General features: G+C 42.3%; 1 protein-coding gene across 2 annotated transcripts in view; it reads right to left on the minus strand.

The window, feature by feature from the left end:
- The window catches only part of RAI14 (retinoic acid induced 14), a 269,841-nt gene extending 247,329 nt beyond the window's left edge, over positions 1-22,512 (minus strand). Inside the window, exons 1-2 of one of the 2 annotated variants that reach the window (XR_010025560.1) lie at positions 11,287-11,305; positions 9,206-9,284 (exon numbers count right to left, since the gene is read on the minus strand). Coding sequence is in view for 1 of the 2 variants with exons in the window: in XM_063128159.1 (XP_062984229.1) it covers positions 9,206-9,241 (36 nt within the window). In the remaining variant the exon portion in view is untranslated. Of the gene's footprint in view, positions 1-9,205; positions 9,285-11,286; positions 11,306-22,493 lie in introns of those variants that run through there. The other variant, XM_063128159.1, reaches the window with a different exon arrangement.
- Between the last annotated feature and the right edge of the window lie 229 nt (positions 22,513-22,741).

A 22,741-nucleotide genomic window follows, 5' to 3' on the forward strand; every position in this document is an offset into this window, starting at 1 on the left:
CAAGGTAAAGATTTGCTGAAGAGGCTGGGTCTGGATGGGGAAGCAGATGGGGCTGGAGTGGGTGGGGGAGGGAATGAGGCTGGGACATCTGGAGAGTAAGAGAATTGTTAATTAGGTTTGGAGATAATTGCAAATAAAAATGCTAATATAGAAATCTGCCGGCCAGGCACAGCACTGCCTCCCCCCTCCCCCTTTAAAGTAGATGGCTGGAGTACTAGACTCACGGGGATATGGGGGGGGGATTAGAGTGGGGGGGTGGGGAGGGGGGGAAGGTAGGGGAGGAGGGATTGGGGTAGGAGGGTGGGGGTTTTATGTATGGAGTTTGTGTTTTTATGTAAGCAAGTTTGAACTGCTGAGCACAAGGGATCGGAAGAGATTTCAAAAGGGTGATTATGGATAAAAAGATAAAGGTATCAACACTCAATGTTAAAGGTTTAGGGGCAGTCGTGAAAAGGAAGAGAATAGAACAAATGCTTAATAAAGAGGGATCAGATATTATAATGATCCAAGAGACACACCAAGGCTCCGAGAATTCGAATATGATAAAATTAAAGTGGCTAGCCTATTATGAAAAGTCATTAGGGACATCAAAAAAAAATGGAGTGGCCACTTTGATTTCAAAAAAAAGTGGGTTTACATTAGAAGAGGTAAAAAAGGATGATAAGGGTAGATATCTTATGTTAAAAGGTAAAATTGAGGGAAAGGTCTATACTTTGATTAATGTTTATGCCCCAAATGAGAGGCATAGAGAGTTTTTTATAAAGTTGTTTAAAGAAATAGAAGAATTTAAGGAGGGGTATGTTATATTAGCGGGGGATTTTAATATGGTTATGGATAATAAAAGAGACAGGTCAAATCCCACTAATGTTGAAAAGAGAAACAATATGACTATATTGAATAAATTAATAAAAGAAAATGATTATTTAGATTCGTGGCGCTTACTTAACGGGAATAGGCCTGGATTCTCATATTTTTCCCCAGTTCATCATACATACTCCAGGATAGATCATATATTTGTTTCAAAAGACTTTGCAACGAGGATTTGTAAAATGGAAATGGGGGTAATAAAAGTAACTGATCATGCCTTGTTAAGTTTAGAATTTACAGTTAAGAAAGATTATAAAGAGGCATATAGATGGAAGTTGAACACAAAGATATTGAAATACAATAAAATAGTAGATAAAATTCGGAAGGAACTGTCGGAGTCATGGGAAATTAATGAAAAAGGAGGAACAGCTGGGTCAGTCATTTGGGACACCATGAAGGCTGTAGCAAGAGGAATCTGTATTAGAGAAACATGTAGTTTAAAAAGACAACAACGTGCAGAACAGGAAAAGTTAGAGATAGAAATTAAAAACTTGGAGGAAAGATATTGGCGAAGTAAAGATAAATATAAATTAGTGGAAATACAAGCTAAGAAGAAACAATTAGAAAATTTAAATATAGAAGAGATTCAAAAGAATTTAATGTATATGAAAAGGGAATATTTTGAAAATAGTGATAAGAACTCGAGGTTGCTTGCCAAGCTCACACAAAAAGAAAAAGGGAGGAATGGGATAGAAACGTTGAAAGATAGCCGAGGGAATTATTGTCATGCAATGAAAGCTAAAATAAAAATTTTTCAGGAATTTTATCAGGAATTGTACAAGGGTAAAGAAATTCAACAAGAAAAGGTGGAGGAGTATATTGGAAGGTTTATAAAGAAGGAAATAAAATCAGAATATAAGGAGTTAATGGAGTCAGTAATAACTCAAAGAGAAGTTGAAGAGGTTATTGATAAGTTAAAAGTGGGTAAATCACCAGGAGCAGATGGTTTGGGTCCAGAATATTATAAGGTCTTCAAAGATTGTCTAGTTCCAAAATTAATGGAACTTTATAATAGGATATTATCAGGAGAGAAGATACCTGAATCATGGGAACATTCAGTGATAATTCTGATCCCAAAACCAGATAAAGATTTGACTAATCCCGATTCTTATAGACCTATTTCTTTAATAAATCAGGATGCTAAAATTTTTACATCTATTATGGCCAAACGATTAAATAAATTCTTGGCAGAATATATAGGAGCAGATCAATGTGGGTTTGTGGTAGGAAGACATATGCATAATTTAGTGGGTAGAGTTTTAAATATAATAAATGTAATAAAAAAAGCAAATATTAAGGCAGGTATTATGGCATTAGATATTTTTAAAGCTTTTGATTGTGTGAGCTGGCAGGCACTAAAGAGTATTATAGATAAATTGGGATTTGGAAATAAATTTAAAAATGTAATAGAACAGCTATATTCCCAAAATACGGCGGTAGTGGTGGTAAATGACGGACTTACTGAAAAGATACGACTAGCCAGAGGAACAAGACAAGGATGTCCGCTCTCGCCGGTCCTTTTTGTAATGGTTATGGAAGTTTTGGCGAAGGCACTAAGGGAGGATAAAGAATTAGAAGGAATTGGAGAGGTAAGGGAAATAAAGCTAAACATGTTTGCGGATGATACTTTATTGACCATTAAGAATCCATTAAGAAAATTAGAAAGAATTAAATATCAGTTGAGGGAATTTGAGGAAATTACAGGGTTAAAAATAAATTGGTCTAAATCAGAGATGATGTTGTTTAACTATACTAAGAGGGAAGAAAAGGATTGGGAAGTTAAGGGAATGGAATTGAAAGTTAAGAACGAGATTAAATATTTGGGAATTAAAATTACAAAAAATCTAGAGAATTTAGAAAGGGAAAATTTAACGAGGTTAAAGAAGGAGGTACTAGAGAAATTGGAAAAATATAAAAGATTAAATTTATCTTGGTTTGGGAGAATAGCTTTGATAAAAATGAAGATATTAGCTAAAATTAATTTTGTATTTAGGATGTTACCTATAAAAATATCAGAAACCGAGATAAAAAGTTGGCAAAATATTATTAATAAATATTGTAATGGAGAAAAGAGAGCAAGAGTGAATAAAAATAATTGGTACCTAAGCCAAAAAAAGGGGGGAATGGGTCTCCCAAACATAAAATTATACTACGTAGCAAATAGATTAAGACATGTTGTAGAAGCAATTATGGGAGTAGGAGATTTATATTGGATGGAAGAAAAAATTATAAGTAAGGTAGAGATGAATCTGGAGAATGTTTTTTTTAAAGATGGAGGAAGAAAGTGGGTTGGAAGTATAGATAATCCACTCCTGAGGACTCAATGGGAAATTTGGAGTAAATTTAAAGGGAAGCTGCTTCCGAGCAACTCTCCCTTAGCACCGATAATAATGTTAAAGAATTTCCCAGAGGATCTAAAGGGTAGATTATGTAAAATATTAAAAGAGAAAAATAAAATAAAATTAAAGGATTGGGTAAGAGATATTAAAACAAGAGAAGATATGGAAAATTTGTTAAAGGAGAAGAAGCTATCTTGGCTAGAATATGGTCAATTAGAGCAATGGAATAAAAAGTGGATTAAAGATAATAGAATGTGCAGAAAGATGACGAGGTTTGAAGAATTAGTAGTAAGTAAGGAGAAAGGAAAAGGAAGTAGTATAGTTTCAAAAGGATTAATGAGTGAAATATATAAAATATTGTTAGAGAAGGAGTTTAGAGAGAATACAGAGAAAATGATTTGGGAATCAGATTTGAAGATACAAATAGGGCGACAGAGCTGGGAGGGACTATGGAAACAAAGAGTGTTGAGAAGTTTATCAGTAAGAATAAAGGAGAATTATTTTAAAATTTTATGGAGGTGGTACCTAACCCCGGTTAGATTGAATAAGATAAGTGATCAACATTCAGCAAATTGTTGGAGAGGATGTGGGGAAAAAGGAACGTATTTACATATGTGGTGGCAATGCAAATATGTACAAAGATTATGGAAGATGGTGTTTTCAGAAATTGAAGAAATAGTGGGAATGAAAATAGAACAAACACCAAAAATAGCATTGCTGTCACTATTTGAAGATATAAAGTGTGGAAAAGGAACTATAGAGCTGATATCGAGTTTGTTGGTTGCAGCACGATTGATGATAGCTAGGAACTGGAAGATCCAAGGGGAATATTCTATTGAGGAATGGTATAAAGTAGTATGGGACATAGCCATTAATGATAAACTGACATGTAATATTAAGTGGAGAAAAGGCGTAACTAAAATAAATGAGTTCGAAGGAATCTGGAAACAGTTCCTAGTGTTCGTGTTTACTAAGGGAAGTGGGAAACCACCAGCAGAAGAAATGATTAGATTTTGGACTCAAGAATGATCCCGAGGTGGGGGGTGCACATTTATGTTAAGAATGAAGATGTTGTAGAGTGATAAGGCATATGTAATAGTTTTTGATATTTGTACTCAACAATTATTCAATATGTATGCAGCAGATATTTGATGTATTTTTTTTCTTATTGTGTTAGTTTCAGTTATATTTTGGAAATGTTTATCTATGTTTATATAGTGTTGAAAATGAATAAAAATTAAAAAAAAAAAAAAAAAAAGAACAGGTTCAGAGGAGGGCAACAAAGATCATACAGGGACTTGAGGACATACCCTATGAGCACAGGCTGAAAGAACTTTGGATGCTCAGTCTGGAGAAAAGAAGACTGAGGGGAGACATCACGTACATATAAAAGGATGCCACAGGGAAGATGGTGTTAAAAAAAACTATTTTCCATGGCAACAGAAATTAGGACCTGAAATAATGGGGCATAAGTTACATCAACCTAGATTCCGATTAAATATAAGGAAAATCTTCCTGACCGTAAGATCTGTACAACAGTGGAACAGTTGGAGGTTATGGGTTTGGCTATTGGGCAGTATAGAAATGACCCTGGCCATCACCCCAAACACACAACAGCACCCCAGCTGAGCTTCTGGCAAGAATAGGTTTAGCAGGGTTTGAATTAACAAGCTTATTGTCAAAGCCTACATGAGGCATTATAGCAACTGAATCACGTTAATCATTCCACAGCGGCTCCAAAGCAGCGGGGCTGACAGAAGGTAGCCAAAAGCAGGCTCAAATATGTTCTGCAGGCATCATTCCAAGGCTACAGAGTAATTTTAAAGCATTTTTTAAAGAAATCGAAGATAGCTAATTGCCCATCATTAACCAAACTCTGAAGTATGTTTCGAAAGAAGCAAAGTGAAATATGCCCAAAGTATTAAAAGAGAGAGAGAGATGGAGAGAATGGTTTAGACTTGCTGGGAAACCTGCTTAATTAGATACCACTATGGTTAATAATCCAAAAGCCCTTTGAAGGAAACATACATCATGTTAATTCTCAGCTCTCTGGAATGACGTCAAAAATAGTTGTGCAAAGAATAGGCCTGGTCTTAAAATGTCACCGTTCAGGTAATATCACTGAGGGATACTACAGTGAATGGAAGAATGCAAGGAAAAAGCAGTTTGAGTATTATTCTGATCAGCTGGAAAAACCTCTGCCTGAACCCATCTGGAATTCCACTTCCATCCCATCATTTATACATGATACCCATTCCCGCCTTTCCTCATTTGTAATCCAGGTTTTCTTCCCTGAAATTAATCCCTCCCCACCGCACCGCACCCACAGAATACACCAGCTAGACAGCACTGCATTCAATTAGTTTCTGGATCGGGGGAGAGGGGGGAACCTTTTTGGACCTATGGGCCCATTTGGGAACTTGAGAAACTGCTGTGAGCACACCACAAAATGGTTCCCAAGGAGGATGTGGCTAGTCAAATAATGGCTGGTGTGGGGGCCTGGCTAAAGAGTTCAGTTTGGGGGAGGAGAGAAATAGCGAGGCTAGAAGCTGGAAAGGGGGACAATGATCCTGTTCAGATGACATGCTAAGCCATGGTGGTTAAGAATTTGAGCTAAACATTATGGTTTAGCGTGTCATATGAACCACTGGAGGTCCCCACAAGCAGGACCCCTGCTCTGGATCCTAGCAGGATGCATTTAATTCACACACACACCCAACGTATATGCATTATTCCCTTAAGTTATTTAGACAGACAGCTTTTACCTTCATCTATAAAAACTAAGAACTGTCATGCTGGATCAGACCAAAGGCCTATGTAGTCCACCATACTAGTCACACAATGGCTGTCATGTTTCCCAAAACCTCCCGCCTTACTGGGAGACCATAAAGAGGTCTGCCACGTAATCTACAAAGCTTTATTCAGGCAATAAACATCTCTGCCCACCTGAAGAGAGTCTAACCTCTAGGAACTTTCCTCTAGGCAAAACTATGTGAACTAAGCGAGACAATTGTCCTTTCAAGAAAAAGGCAAAGCTTTTCCCCAGAACATTTTAAATTCAAGGAGGCTGGTTCTGAAGAAGCCTTCTTTTAGCTACATCCGTTTCAGTCTGCAGCTGACTCTAGGATCAGCTTGCCCTGAAGTGCCCTCCCCCTCAGAAGAATACTGATTTCCCACAGACTGTGTGTTATTAATGTTTCAGTGATAAGGTCTGGTGAAGGTTTATCCCCAGCTGGTGAAGAGCCCATGAGAATCACCTCCCCCACTTCCCCTTTAGGCTGGTAAGTTTCTGGTTCTGTCTCTTCTGCTTCAGAATCTGATTCTGATTGACCACCTGAAACTTCTTCCCTCAGCCTAAGGGGAACAGGCCTAGTCACGATAGATAATGGCCAACCAACCGTCCATAGGAAGCCAACAAGCAGGTCTTAAATGCAACAGCCCCTCTCACTTGTCTTCCCCAGCAACTGGTATTCAGGGAGATACTGCCTCTAATACTTGAGGTAACACATAGCCATGATGAATGAGACAAAAGAGAGGCATCATGCAGTTCTACTTCTCAATGAGCCACAATTGCTGCAGCAGCTCCCTGCCAAGGATTCATTTGGAAATGAACTTGGGTTGGCTGTCCTACTGTGCGTTAAATGTTCCTTTCCTAGCCTCGCTATCTAAGAGAACCTCTTTAACTGAGAAGGTCAAGGATTGAAGGCAGAAGGACGTACATGGTGCTTTATGAAGTACAAGAGGACAGATTCCCTGAGGAGCTTACAATCTAAAATCTGACAAGTGCAAAAACCAAAAACACCCAGACTTCCTCTAACCCGGTACTATCCAGATGTGCTAGGCATGCTGGCCTGGAATGTTGGAGGTTGCAGCCTTGCACATCTAAAGTATACCAGGGTGAGAAAAATTACAATCGAGGAAGGGGAGGGAAGGATGTGGCAGCAGGGGTAATTGGGAAACGATAAGCAGGTGTTTCAGCTGCACTTAGGTCAAGATACAGGCTGAGCTGCAGAAGAGGACTATACGGAGGTGTGCCGAAGGCGTAGCAGAATTATCATAGAATAGCAGAGTTGGAATTGAGTCCAACCCCCTGCTCAATGCAGGAATCCACCCTAAAGCATCCCTGACAGATGGTAGTCCAGCTGCCTCTTGAATGCCTCTAGTGTGGGAGAGCCCACAACCTCCCTAGGTAACTGATTCCATTGTCGTACTGCTCTAACAGTCAGGAAGTTTTTCCTGATGTCCAGCTGGAATCTGGCTTCCTTTAACTTGCGCCCATTATTCTGTGTCCTCCACTCTGGGATGATCGAGAAGAGATCTTGGCCCACCTCTGTGTGACAACCTTTCAAGTATTTGAAGAGTGCTATCATGTCTCCCCTCAAACTCTTTCTCTTCTCCAATCTTCTCTTCTCCAGGCTAAAAGGGTTTTGAGGAGGGATTGGGGAGCAGTAAGGGAGGTGGCATCACACAGGCATCCTGGAGGGCATATATGCTTTTTATAAGACATAACTATGCTTAATTTATTTTCTTTTTACAGCCCCCATGTCCTCTAAGCTAATATCCCTTTGATTTAGGGATAATCCATTTTTACAGGCACAGGGACAGAGAAGAAGTAATCTGTTGTTGTTTTAAAGCTTCTTTACCAAAACACTGCAAATCAACTAAACATCCCATTTCTATGCTAGTTCAGACAGGGGTGAGAGAAAAGACACTATGGCCCAGCCATCAGCCAGGAAGCCAACAATGGCTAGTAGTTTGTGGCTTTCCCTCCAACCAAGGGGAGCACCATCAAGCTACTAGCTATAAAGATTGTTTGTGCAATTTGTGGTATTGGTGTTTTTCCTTCCCTTTTGTAATAGTGTAAAGCCATGCACAGATCTAGAGGTTGTTTAGATAAGGAAGGATGCCAAATAAAGGAAGAGGCAAGCATCTGTACAGAAGTTTCTACATGTCCCTTTGTTTTGGGGGCAATGAGGAAGGGGGTGCAGCCACTAAATCGGCCTTCAGACACATCTCTTTCTCTTCTTCTCAGCTGTGAAACATCACCCAGTGACGTTTCATCTGAATGAGTTGGCACAAAGCAGATGCTCAGACTGAAGGTCAAACTTACTTAAGTGTTTTGGTACTCATGTCTTTTGGAATGCACATTTCTTCACAACCCTTGCAAGAATCCCGTGAGCATAGGTCATCCTTTCTATTATAAAAATGGGGAACCAATACATTGCTGAGACATGCTATTGAATCACTTGCAATCACCTAAATGGCTTGGATGATAGGCCTGGATTTGGACACTATCTACATCCCACACATGACTCAGCGAATGACTTCAGATCTCCGGCAGATATACTCAGAAACATCTGCAAGGCCACAATGCACTGGGCTGTCTTTATGGCTTTTAACACACTCCCTAACTCCTCTGGGCCCAGCCATCTGCTGCAAGAGTTAGAGATAAGCAGAGGCTGAAATTCCCAAAAGACCATCAAGTGAGACCTCCCATTATGAGAGAGCACTAATTGTTGCTGTTTCCACCTCCCTGCAACAGGGATAGCTGGTCATCAGGAGTGGCCTCCAATGGGAAGGGCACTGAAAAAGCCCCGAGCAACAAACGAACTTTGAGAGTTCTGGCAATTTTGCAATTTCTGGGTAGCTCTAAAAGCACTTCTATCTTGCTCTTACATTAAGAAAGCTCAGAGCAACTTACGTGAGACTCCCAATGGGGTCTCATCCATGCAATGACCAGGTCAACATAATAGGAACCAAAATTCAGTCTGAGCAAAAGCGTATGATTTGGTACAGTTAAAAATAATAATCATAATACTGCTCTAGAACAGAAACAGTTTCGAGTCCTCTTATTCCCTCCAGTCACATTTTACAAATGCTACCATTGCCGCCCTCGTAGTTCATTAACTTGCAGCATTATCAAGGTGGGAGTAAAGGAATGTTTCCACAATGAAGACTAACAGATATGAGTCAAATACACTGAGCTTGTGCATACTTACATCACTTTTCCTGAACTTTGCTTTCAAGCTCTTCATGTTTATTCCATTCAAACTTCCAAACCTAAGACGTTTTCAACACCTAGACAAAAAGGAAAGGAGGAAATATATAAGCTTCCATCTACATTCCACTTAAATTCAGTAGGCAGTTATCCCACCCTCTTAAATTAGAGCACATAGTTAGTTTGGACAAAAGCTATTGTTTCACCAATATTCCTGAAACATTTGATTGATTGATTTATGGTTTACTTATTTATTACATATCTATACTGCCAATAAGCCAAAGCTCTCTGGACGGTTCACAAAACAAAACTTAGAACCATAAAATATTATAACATAGTAAAACTGAGTAAGTTTAAAACAGAATAAAATCAAAGTAAAAACATGATAAAACCCAGCAGCACTGCAAAGATCTAAAAATGCACTAAGAGAGCAATCCTGTGGTCTCTGGGAGAGAGTCCCTGAGGCCATAGGATTGTTCCAAGACAGTGTCCCGACTTGGGGTCTGGAAACAAAGCCCTATGAAGAGAGACTGAAAGAACTGGGCATGTTCAGCATGGAGAAGAGAAGATTGAGGGGAGACATGATAGCACTCTTCAAATACTTAAAAGGTTGTCACACAGAGGAGGGCCAGGATCTCTTCTCGATCATCCCAGAGTGCAGGACATGGAATAATGGGCTCAAGTTATAGGAAGCCAGATTCTGGCTGGACATCAGGAAAAACTTCCTGACTGTTAGAACAGTACAACAATGGAACCAGTTACCTAGGGAGGTTGTGGGCTCTCCCACACTAGAGGCATTCAAGAGGCAGCTGGACAGCTATCTGTCAGGGATGCTTTAGGGTGGATTCCTGCATTGAGCATGGGGTTGGACTCGATGGCCTTATAGGCCCCTTCCAACTCTACTATTCTATGATTCTATGACCTCGGAAGTAGGGGTCAGAGATTCACCCCCAGACCCTGCTTCCTTGCAGCCAGCGGGGGGGGGGGGGGGGGACATGCCAGCTGCCTCTCCAAGATCGGAAAAGCAGCCTCTGAGGAGGATCATAGAATCATAGAATAGCAGAGTTGGAAGGGGCCTACAAGGCCATCGAGTCCAACCCCCTGCTCAATGCAGGAATCCACCCTAAAGCATCCCTGACAGATGGTTGTCCAGCTGCCTCTTGAATGTCTCTAGTGTGGGAGAGCCCACAACCTCCCTAGGTAACTGATTCCTCCCTAGGTAACTGAGGAGGAAAGGGGATGTTCTGGTGGGTGGGGAAGGGTGGAGATGAGTGAAACAAGGACACAATAAAAAGCCCATCAAGCAATAATCACCAAATGCAGAGAATAGGGGAGGCAAAGACCACCTCTGTTGCTCCTCCTGCCTTGTTGGCTTCAACCTGGCCAGGGCACAGAAATCTCAGAAACCGCTGAGTTCAGAGGCTTCCAAGCAGCAAGGGCACAATCAATAGGATTGCATCCTACTGCATTTTTTAAAATAATAATAATAATAATAATAATGAAGGACTAAAAAGTCTGGGGAAAATAAAAGTCTTCACAATGAAGCCAAAAAGATCACAATATAGGCATGAGGTGAGCCTGTCTGGGGTGGGTATTCCACAACTGCTCTCCAGATGTGATGGCCTACAAATCCCATCACCTCCAGACAACATGATGAGTGTTCTAGTCCAATGCACCTGAACAATGACAAGTTGGGGAAGGCTGCATGTGGAATGCAATGCAAGAACTGTGCCACAAGAGCATATTTCAATTTGCAGACATGTCCGGGAATAACATAGTGCAGGTTTGCCGCTAACTATTAACTGAATGGGTAGCTAGTCAATCCGAGGTCTTTGATGAGCTTACTTGTATGATGCATGTGTTCACGTCCACACTTTTACATTAAGTTTAAAAAAAAAATGTAGCATATTAAATATATTGCCAGCTTTCATGGCATTAAGGGATATACAACAGTAAGCCTGAAGCAAAGACAGCAACTTGCAGAGTCAGAAGTAGGGGTTATGCACACACAAGCTGCATGTAAACGTAATATGACTAAAGCTGTATGCCAAAAGAATCAAACAGTTGCACAACCTTGCATACCTTTACTGAGATGTTATTCCTGTTCTTCCATGAAAAGAAAATGAAATCCTGCATTGTTAAACACACCAAAACCAGTCAAGTGCTACTTGGCAAGGAAAACCCTTATTCATGAATAGCAAAACTAACAAGGATAATTCAGTGAAACTAAATACCCAGTAAGCTTTTTTTTCTTCTTTGAAATGACCTCTAAGGGAGAGAACATAAAAATATAGACACTGGTCTTGTGCTTTTCTGGGGTTTGATCCATCAAGAAATGAGTATTTACAAGCAGATTCGGCTGTTTTAAGACTAGAGATCCAAGTGTAGTCTGAATTTTCAGGGCCAGTTTACCATTGCAGGTACATAGCTGCATCACCTACATTTAATGATTGGCAGCTGACTATACAAGATGACAGGAGTAGAAATGCAAGCGGCTCTGTGGTGGATGGCCCATTCACTCTGCAGAAATCATCACTTCTAGATGCTAGGGGAGGGATGAACACATATGTCTCCCAGCTTTGTATTTAAACTCTTCCCTGGTTGCCATAGGCGACAAGGAATTGCAAGCAGGTGAGTGAGCAGGCACGAAGCAGAGGAGGGATGGAGCGCTCTGTTTCTCCTCCAGCAACCCACCTGGTTTCCATGGTGGATGCTACGGAGGGAGGATGCCTTACACCAGCTGTGGAAGAACGGAGTTGTAGCCCAGTCTCTTTGGAGGACATCAGATTGGAGAAGACTGGTCTACTGGGACTGACAGAGGCTCCATAGTGATTCAGCCAGGGATTTTCCCCAAGCCTGCTATTTGAGATCCTTTCTAAGGAAATATACCAAGGATTGAACCTGGCAGCTTCCACATGGAAAGCGTGTGCTTGACCACTAAAACGCAGCAGGGTGCCAGAGGAGGGCTGGAGTGTTCTGCCCCTCCCCTGCAAGCCCCCTCTGATGGGTTGAAAAGCAGGCCAGCAATATCTGTGTTTACAAAGATGATGTATTATTTATTATTTACAATATTTCTTGGCCTCCTTTCAGGGCAGAAGCCTTCCCAAGGCGGCGTACGGCAATAAAACACATAAAACCAGTATGATATTAAGAACAATAAAAACACAATAAAAACAGGAAGAATGCAATAAAACCAGCAATAAAAACAGAAACTAAACCAACAACAAAACCAGCAATAAAAACAGAAACAAAAGCAATCTTATCAGGAGAAAATATTTTCAAGGCCTTCTTAAAAGCCTACAATGTTGGAATATGGCAGACCGCTGATGGCAACTTATTCCAGAGGTGTGGGGCCACTGCAGAGAAGGTCCTCTCATGTATGGTCACCCACCTAACTTCTCTCACAGGTGGGCAGATGAGAAGGGCCACATTAAAACTAGCCTTTTACTTGAGATACGAACATCTTTTGAAGTATCATGTCCCAGCGTGACCTCCAGGCAGAAAAAACAAACCTGAATAGGAATCTTTCCAGCTCTCCTGGAGAATCAATTTTGTCATGATTCACATGGGGAGAAACCTGTATTCTACACTGACAGTTCTGACAAAAACAGCAGTGACTCACATGAGCTACTCTCCGATGGTGAAGGGGGAAACACTCTGCTCAAAACCACAGCAAAGAAAGCAGCAAGAGAGCAGTGCATTTTGACAGATACCAAAAATTTGTCTCCGCGGAGGTAGCAGTGTCTTCCCTTATGGTCCATGCCCACAGCACAGAGTAAACGGATGGAGTGCAGCTTAGTCCAGGTCAAGTGTGGGACTGAAGACCACAGCAGCCACTTCTGGAAATTGGTGGGAGGTGGTGCCCAGCTCCGGTTGGGATTCAACTGCTCCCCTTTCTACAGCAGAGAGGGAACACTTTTCTGATGGAGGAGTTAAAGTAGCAGACAATATTTTACGTAACCATCGTTCACAAGACTATACCCAGCTTCAGCAGAGGCTGGCAAGTAGGGAAGAAAGACTGCTTTGTAACTGGGCAAAGGTGGAAGCTTGAGTTTTGGAGCTAGCTGGCAGGAAGCCAGCCTCTCCTTCCCCTGCTGCCCCCACCCCATGAACCCTCCAAATTTTCTCTGAAGGGTACACGGGAGACTGCCGGGGAGGGGGGGGGAGGGGGTGCAGAAGTCTCGTTCGTTCCATTGGGGGAAGAATGATTCAGGAACCAAGCTCTGCATGTGTGCGCGCGTTCATTCCATTATGTACACCATCTTGAGCTCCTCGGACGAAAAGAAAAATTAAAAATAAGCCAACCTTGGGAAGTTCCTAGGCTGACGCTCCGGGGAACAGACGCTGCTTTAACGACTAGCACTGCCTGGGCAACTCATCTATAAATCAACAGATATTGCAAGAGTCACCATAAGATTCTTTTGCTTTCCCTTCTTGCAAGGACAAGTGAGCCTTTCTCAGCCGTCTCTGAAATGTCTTGCAGCTTGGGGAAGCAGGAAGATCAAAACAGTATTAAAGCAGAGGGCGCTTCTAGGCAAGGCTTTCATCAAGCCATTTCCCACCGCATTAATGGAATTTTACAGGGGGTCCAGATGACGACATCTTCTACTCAGAACCCTCCCACATTCTCCCACTGCTCCTTCCATCCATTTTCTTACCACGGAAAAACCATTTAGAAAGAAAACATGGAATATCTTGAATATCAGTTGCAAGGAATAACCCGATTCCTTGCAACTGTTATAGTGCTCCATCTGGAAGCCCCCTGAAACATTTTTCCTGGAGGCTACAAATAGACAACATAAGCCAGCATCCCTACACAGACCAAGAAACACAGCGAACAGTGGATTTCATTATTAAGGAAATAATCTGTGGCTATGTTTTGCTATTCCAAGTTTTAAAAAAGTTCAAATATAACATTAAAACCACGTGTTTTACATGCCCCTCATCCTCCGGCACAGAGGCCTGCAGAAAATCAGAGGCATCAGCTTCCTGTTTTAAACTAACCAGAGTTCCTCATTATGTCTGAACAGGGGAAACTCTAGTTATTAGCTTAAGCCTGGAGTAGCAAATCTAGTGCCCTCCAAAACATGTGGATTGCAACTCATGTCAGCCAACATAGCCAATTACCGGACTTCCAAAACAAGGAAGCTGAACTTGCCTGCCAAAATAGTGGGCATTTTTCTAGTGAACTAAAGAAATACCAGATTTCCAAGCACACACACACACCTCATTGTCTGTTATCTTCCCACTGCAGAGACAACAAGAACATAAGACCAGAATTAGGGCCTCATAATTCCTATGAACTTCCAGCTATAGACAATGCAGGAAGCCCCTGTAAAACAATAAGGGATGGATCTCTCTACATGCATTAGAGAATTACATTCTTAAAGAATTCAATTCTGGCAGTATTAATAGAGAAAAGATCAGTGTATTAAGCTGTGCTGAACCAGGGCAAATGCACATTTGCCAAAGAAAATGAAATAATCCTGAACATTTCAAGAATGATGAAACATGGGGATATCCACAGCAATTCATCAGTAGGTATTTCTGTGGACTTAGATACTTAAAAAAAATCAATACCAATATAACTAGACCATTGGATGATTTAATAAAGTACATGCTATTTTCCAGCTTCAAAGGTAAAGAAAAGAGTAAATAGAATATGTATACAAGTCTACTGATATGTTCAATTCAAATTCAAGTGAACAGTTTGGTCATTTGCTTCTGTTAAAAAGCATTTTGGAAGTGATTTCCCTTTAAAATGCACAAAATACACCAATGTCCATTAACAAGGTTAAACTCAGATTATCAAAGGCAACTCCAAACATTACAATTTGCTTTCCATGGAAAACAGTCCCATGTAGGAAAAAGCATCAATGCCGTCTGCAGCGAAACAGATGTGTGCATAAAACAGCTGACATGCACATACACATGGGTTTTGTAGACTGGTTTGAAGCAGAGAAATGGTTGTAATGGGAATTTCCACATGTAAGTGGCTTGTTAAGGTTTTGAAAGTCTAAAAAGAATACAGCACAGACTCATTGAGCCACATGGACCCAGAGGATGGAGTGAGGCGGAGAGATGTTCACACATTCCTTTGGATCACCCATCCCATTAATTTAAGGTAGCATAAAAAGGAAGATCGTCACAACTGGTTCCCATGGGAAAGCCTCCCCACTAAGCTTCCATCATCCCCAGCCAGCTTGGAGAAGTCTGTCATAGCCAAATTGGCTATGGATCTCTTCTCGATCATCCCAAAGTGGAGGACACAGAATAATGGGCTCAAGTTACAGGAAGCCAGATTCCGGCTGGACATCAGGAAAAACTTCCTGACTGTTAGAGCAGTACAACAATGGAACCAACGACCTAGGGAGGTTGTGGGTTCTCCCACCCTAAAGGCATTCAAAGGCTGCTGGACAGCCATCTGTCAGGAATGCTTTAAGGTGGATCCTGCAATCAGCACTGGGTTGGACTCGACGGCCCTATAGGCTCCCTTCCATCTCTACTACTCTATGATTCTATGAAAGCAGGTCAAACACACAATGCAAGCCCGTCACAACCTCTGCCCCACACATCTCAAAATTGCTGGCAGGGTATGGGTCATCCAGCAGTCCCTTCTTGAAGAGGGCATTGTGCTGCCACAACCTGGGGACTGAATGATGCCAGGGGATGGCTCCTCCCACCTGAAATCCCCTCCCCCAAAGCCCTGCCCCCTGATGTCAGTAATTGGAGATAAGAGCAGGTTTCCCTTGTCAGAACTAGAGAATGGCAGCATTTCTTCTAGCCCCTTCCCTATCCCTGAAATAGGCCAGGCTTTCCTGGCATATCCATTGATCAAGACTACCTTTTTGGAACATATCAGCTACTCCCACAATAGTAAATATAATCTGGTATCAAGATTTGCTTTGGTTGTTATGAAACTAGGAACACACCATCTGCATCTCTCCTATGTACCACTGATAAAGAAACCTTTCAAAGAGAGTCATTTCACTCCACTTGTACAAGCAAAAGCCAACAATCCCCTCTTGTAAAAGGTCACCATAAGAATTCTTCAAAACGTTTCCCCATCCCTCCAACATGGCCTCTCCTTTCAGTTCATTAAACGATAATGTTCCTTCTGAGCCACTAACCCAGTTTTTTTTTTACCTTCACATGTAAGTTCTGCTGACAGTCTGGGTTGCTCCATCAATTAGCCACAGGCTCATCTCTTGCACGGCTCTACTGCCAACCTGAATACCCAGCCTTGTCAAATCTATCACGCAAACCACCTCCAGTCAAACAAAAGAAGCAGTACCCTCTACCAACTCTACAGCTCAGCTGGAATACTTGAAGCCTACACGTGACGGGTCAGCCAGCCCTTGCTCATTTTCACTTACATAAATGATTGTGCCATAGCTAAGGGCGGGACATGGACGACCTCTTAAGCCTTTTCCCTTTTACTTGTTTAGGATTATCGATTGCTACTTTATTTGGGTTTCTATTATTCTGGCCCAAGCTAATGAAGCGTGACTTTAGAATATTCTCATTATCTCATCTTAAGAGGATATCTTTGTTAGTAGACTGAGGGCAGAATCCTGTGAGCTGCACCCTAGATGATTTTGAGTCCCAAACTTGGAGGCCTCCGAGCATGCTATGCAGAATGGGAGGAGCAGCGAAGACAATATTCACCTCCCTCTCCTCCCACTTTATATTTTTGTTAAATGGGCTTTTTTTGCCTGTCTAGCAAAAGTGCTTCAGAGGGCGGGGGAAGGAGGCTGGAGAGGCCCCAGGATACCACCACTTCTCCAGTCTCCTCCCTTTCCCACCCACCAAAACACCCCCTTCCCCCCTCTCAGAAGTTGCATTCCCAACCTTGGAGCAGCAGCTGGCACAGATCTTTCCGCACCAGCTGCAAGGAAGAGAGGGGAGCTTTGCTCCAATCTTGGATTTGGGAATCCAAAATATCCTATGGCCCCTCAGACATGGTTTAGGAGCCATAGGATTGCTCCCTAAATATTAATTTCTGGGCCATTCTACTGCTGCGTAACAAAAAGAGGAACAGAAAGCTAGAAGTCTGTGTCCCAAACATGGCCATATCAAGGACCCCACAACACAGCAAATATTCCCTGTATCTGCATATTTTTCTTCATTCAAGATCAGCTTATAACAACAAGATCTTCCCTCCTGCCCTGCACTATGCTAGAGGCCAGCCTTCCCCAAGCTGGTTCTATTCAGATGGACTGGACTACAACTCCCAAAACACCCAGCCAACAAGGCCATTAGTTGCAGCCCAACACATCTGGAGGACACCATGTTCAGGAAGGCTGCAGTGCTAGAGAGAAACTCTCCTGTGTTCAAGCATCTCAGGCAGTTAAGAGATTGCTATGAGGTTCTTTGGAGTGGGAGGAATGTGACCATGCTCTCTTCCTCACACAGCTGGAACCGTGAGTAATGAATGCCTGAATAGGTTTAACCAGAAAGGGAATATGGTTTAATCAGAATGGGAATAGCCTCCATGCCAGCAAAAAGGTTCCTTGGAATATGAGGCAGTGGCAACCCCAAAATGAGCTCAATTTTAAGTCCATCTACAAAGCTGTAAAAAGTAGTTCTCAGAAAACTTAAAAAAAGAAAAAAACTATCCTCTTAGTTTAAATCAGGGGTGGGCAACTTCACGCACCTAAGTGACCAATTTCTCCCAACTCCTGCAAGAGCAAAATAAATATAGCGGACGGTATAGCTGGGTTTACTGAGGACAAATTTGCCTTGTTTTCAAGCTAAATTTGTCCTCAGAAAGGCTGCACAGCAGTTTGCTGCTGAATTTAAGTGGAAAACCACTTGGTTCTTTTCTTTTCTGACTTTTGGGTTGCAACAGGGGGCAGTGGGGGCCACACTCAGCCCAGTGGGTCACGTGTTGCTCACCCTGGTTTCAGTCTGGGATTAATTCTTGCAAGGTTCATCCAAGTACATAGTTTGGGCAGTCATTTAAGGCCACTCATTCCTTATTATAACCCACAAAGCAGATGATAAGAAAAGAAAACCTCAAAGATTGAAGAATGAAAGAAAAAAAATGACAGCCCAAAGTGAGCAAACAGAGCAAGAGTCATTGCGTTGCCTACCCATGTCAGCCGGGTGAAGATCTTTGGGTTGGTGGGATTCCAAGACTAAACTTAGTGAGATTTACCACCAAGTAAACATATACAGGGCCAGGCTGCACAAAGAAAAGGAATCTATACTGCCCAAATGCCACAGCCCCCATGACTTCCCTTAAGCTAATTAGCCATCATCATAATGAGCTAGAAGATTAATCTTCTACAGTGTCTGATGAATAATGTGCCAAGAGAGACAAATAAGTATCTCTAGAAATAACTGCAGCTATTTTAATACATTTTATTTTTTGTTAAACAAAAATGTAAACAATACTTCACAGTAGAAGTGATTATTATACTGCATAAACTTCCATATTTATATGGAAATAAGTGCCAGAGTTACACTACATATAAAGAGCTGCACAAGGTATATATAATCACAGCTGTTTTAACCATCTCTAATGGAGGATACTCCTGAATTTTTTTACAACATGTTTTAAAACAGTCTTCTCAATTATCATTAAAATCAAGGATAAAATGGAGAGGAGGCGGATTATGTACGCCACTTTGGGTTCCTTGGAGGAAAAAGGCAGGATATAAATACAATAATAAATAAATCATTTGGGAGCAATCCCCAAGCGCCTGTTTCTGTATTCTGTGGATCACAGCCTTTCCATCCATCTTTTTGCTTGATTCAAAAGAGATCTTCCCCAACACAGTGCCCTCTAATGGGCTGGACTACAATCCCCAGTCATTTTGTATTAATATTCTGTAAAAGTCTGTCTTTTAAAAACATCTCCATCTACAAAGGTGTTTTCATACTAAGACATTCTAGTGACTTGAGAAGCAATCCAATATGGCAACTGGAAATGAAATACAGGGGAAAGGTAATTGTGTCCCTTTCTCCCAAAAATGAAATATATTTCTTTTTAATGATAAAGTTTACAGACACCTAGACTGGTTTACAGACACAATAACCAATGGTGGCCGTTGATTATTTAACCTAACATGGGTTATTATGTTGCATGCAGCGAGTGTGGCTGAAATAACCACCGAAAAACCAACGCAGTGCAGAGCTCGCTATTTAAACCACCACTGGTTATCGTGTTGTGTGCAGAGTAACATTGGTTATTTCCTTGGCCACCGTTGGTTATTTCGTCAGCCATAGATTCGCATGGCAAGAGTGGTCAAAACGGTGGTTGCCACCCTAGTCCAGTTGGCAGGTTAGATTTTTTGGCAGCAATGGGATAGAGAGGGCAGGGGATGAGTGAGTCAACTCAACATGGACTAATAGTCAAATCAATGCTGATCCTAATCCACACCTTGGTTGATTATTATCATGTTGTGTGGGGAGTGACCCCTAGATAAACAACTGTTGAGTTGATTGTTACCCCACTGTTGACTATTGTGTTGTCTGAACTCAGCCCTGTTGTTGGGTCGTGCGTGTGCACATGTTCCAAGATCAACAGTTACCATTAGAAGCTTTGTGCTATTAACAACATTTTTCAAAGCACATTCCCATTTAGCCTCACTGCTACATTTGCCAACCATGAAATGCACATTTTGGCTCAACACCAAAATGCAAGGTGAAAGGATGGTTGAAAACCACTGAATCAAGCATCCTTGTTCCTTTGTATCCCAGCAATCATCAAGAATCTGGCTGTCTTTGCAGAAACTTGTCTGCATTTCTACTAAAAAGCTAGGTGGGGGGAGAAAGGTGCACTTTCACACCCCAGTTAACAGTTGGATTCAACATACTAAGACTTCCACACAGAGCCAGTATCATGTAGTAGCTACAGTGTTGGACTGGGACTGAGGAGAACCGGGTTCTAGTCCCCACTCACCCAGAAAGCTCACTGGATGACTCTGGGCCAGTCACTGACTCCCAACCTAACCTACTTCACAGGGCTTCTGTGAGAATAAAATAGGGAGGAAGAACAGGAAAATGTAAGTTGTCTTGGATTCGTCACAAGAGGAAAAAAGACAAGATATAAATGTAATAATAAATCAATAAACTGTTTCATGGGCCTCCTTCCTCATCACATGTTTAAGTGTACAGTAAGTGTGGGAATGTGACAACACTGTCTGATAAGATGTGCACCATTCAGGCTTGAAAAGAGATTTGCTGTGAATCCCTCTGAAGCAAACCCAGGGTTGTTGCTGTGTAGTTTGTGAAATGAGACTCCCTTGAGGTTCAAGCATAACAGTCCACAGTGCAATGTTTGAGTGGAATTGTTCACTGAAATACTGGTGGAACTAGTCTTAATCAAGTAATAAACCCCTTCCCATCAGCCAAGTCCAATGTAGAGTGAGGTGTAAAGTCACCATACAATCAGAAATTACTACTTGTGTTATAAATATATATCAGAGAGGAAAGCACCTCCCTCCAATATCTGTACATTTCCTGCATTTCTTATACATGTGTGGTTTTATGTTTCTCACTGAGTAAGCAGAGTAAGAAAAAATGAAGAAAGATTCTTACACTTTACTGGCACAGTCCAGAGTATAGCATTTTGCAAGCTAGAGTATAAGGATAGCTTTTCATCAATTATAGCTGTTCTCTCTGCTACAGTTAGTAGAACCTTTCTACTATGCTCCCAATTCCCCAGTGTAGAAATGGTACACGTGGGTAAAATATCATTTTTTTAAAAAAGGGTTTAATCACTCACCCACATTAAGAAATTAGGCATAAGCACCTTGGAAGGATAACCCACCTTGGGAGGAGTGAAAAAATACACCAGCTTATGCTGAATAGATCCCTTCAATGGGATCTTTCCTTCCATAAAAAACAAAATCCTGCTTTGGAGCTACCTCGGCAGAGGAGATAAACCCAAAGATTTTGGTTTCTTCAGCTCTTCAGGTTTGCCCAGTGATTATGAGTCACACATAAGCTGCAGAACTGTCAACTTTCCAAAGCCCTGGTGGGTCTTGATCACAGCAAAGAGTACAAGGGATTTGGCAGCCAATGTGTGTGTGGGGGTGTGGGGGTGTTAGGTCTTCCCTAAGTATTGCATTGACTCACTGGGGGAGGCAGCCCAAAGGAAACTGCATCGGCAGGAAAGGTTACGGGTTGTTTAGTGGGGCACGGGACCCAAAGATATAAAGGCACTCTCTTTCTCTTCCTTGGGTCAGAACCTGCAGCGTCCCCTGCTACTTTCCTGGAGGAACTTTCCCTTTTTTTTCTCAAGCTGGCAAAGACAAGCAGACCTCCCACAGATGGTACAATACTATTAAATAGGTAGTAAAGAAGGATAGGGGGAAACAGTAGCTTTAAAACCCCTTCCAGCTGTGTGTGGATATGTGTGTGCAGAGAGAGAAAAAGAGTGAATTACCGATAGCCTTACAATTTGTTTAAACTTCATGAATTCCTGCATTGATCAGGAGGTTGGACTCGATAGCCTTAAAGGCCCCTTCAAACTCTACTATTCTATGAACCAAATGGACAAGGAAAAAGCAGAGAGGAGCGAACCCCTTTTCCTGCATCCCCCCAATCTCCACATCCTTCCTCCCAAACACCATCCTTCCTAACCCGGAGTCCTCCAAACGCGCTGGATACCATACACTGCCTGTCGATAATGGGGTTTAGAGTCCGAGACATTTCGAGGGTGCTGGGTTGAGAAAGGTTGTCCTGTTATTTATTTATTTTATTGCATTTCTATACCGTGCAATAGCCGAAGCTCTCTGGGCGGTTCACAAAAATTTAAACCATTCAAAGTATGAGCGTAAGCCCCCTATTTCCTCTTCAAATACACACATGGGACAACATCCAATGATGGTCCTACTTAGAGTAGTCCCCCTGAGATGAATGACACATCGGCTGGTCATGACTAACTCAACTTCCATTAATACTAAGTTACTCATGACTAACCTATGCCTCATTCGCTTCAATGGGTCTACTCCAAGTAGGACTACCACTGAATACATGTAGCCCGCTCGCCTTCCACTGCATCCACCACCCCAAACCTTTTCCGAAGCCAGCCAAGACAATGGTCCCATTCATCGCCCGCCTCTTTCTTTCTCTCTCCCTCCTTCGCAGGCAGGCAGTCAAGGGTCCAACTGTCCACTCCCCGCGCGCGCACACACACACACGGGGTTACCCTGCACTGGCTCCGCGCAACAAAAGGAGCGAAGCGCAGACGGAGCGAGGGCGGATAGAGGGGGAGCCATTTCCAAGGAACAGGGGGGCGAGGAGGACAGGCAGAAGTTCGAGCGGGACCCACTCACCCCACAGAGTCGCCTCTTTGCCCTGTTGCTGCCTGAGGCTCGGGCCGGGCAGCCACCACGGCGCTCCCCCACACGCGCGCGGGCAAAAGTTGCTGCTCCGCTTCATTCACGCTCCGCAGCAGGAGCAGCGCCTCAGCCTTCTAAGCGCTCCGGCTTGGGGAAGGGGGAGGAGACTCGGAGGGAGGGAGGGGGGAGTGACATCACCACGAGCCCACGTGAGCACGGCGAGAGGCGCCGCCGGCCGCTGC

The sequence above is a fragment of the Elgaria multicarinata genome, chromosome 6, assembly GCF_023053635.1.
Source record: "Elgaria multicarinata webbii isolate HBS135686 ecotype San Diego chromosome 6, rElgMul1.1.pri, whole genome shotgun sequence".
In the NCBI taxonomy this organism is placed as follows: Eukaryota; Metazoa; Chordata; class Lepidosauria; order Squamata; family Anguidae; genus Elgaria; species Elgaria multicarinata.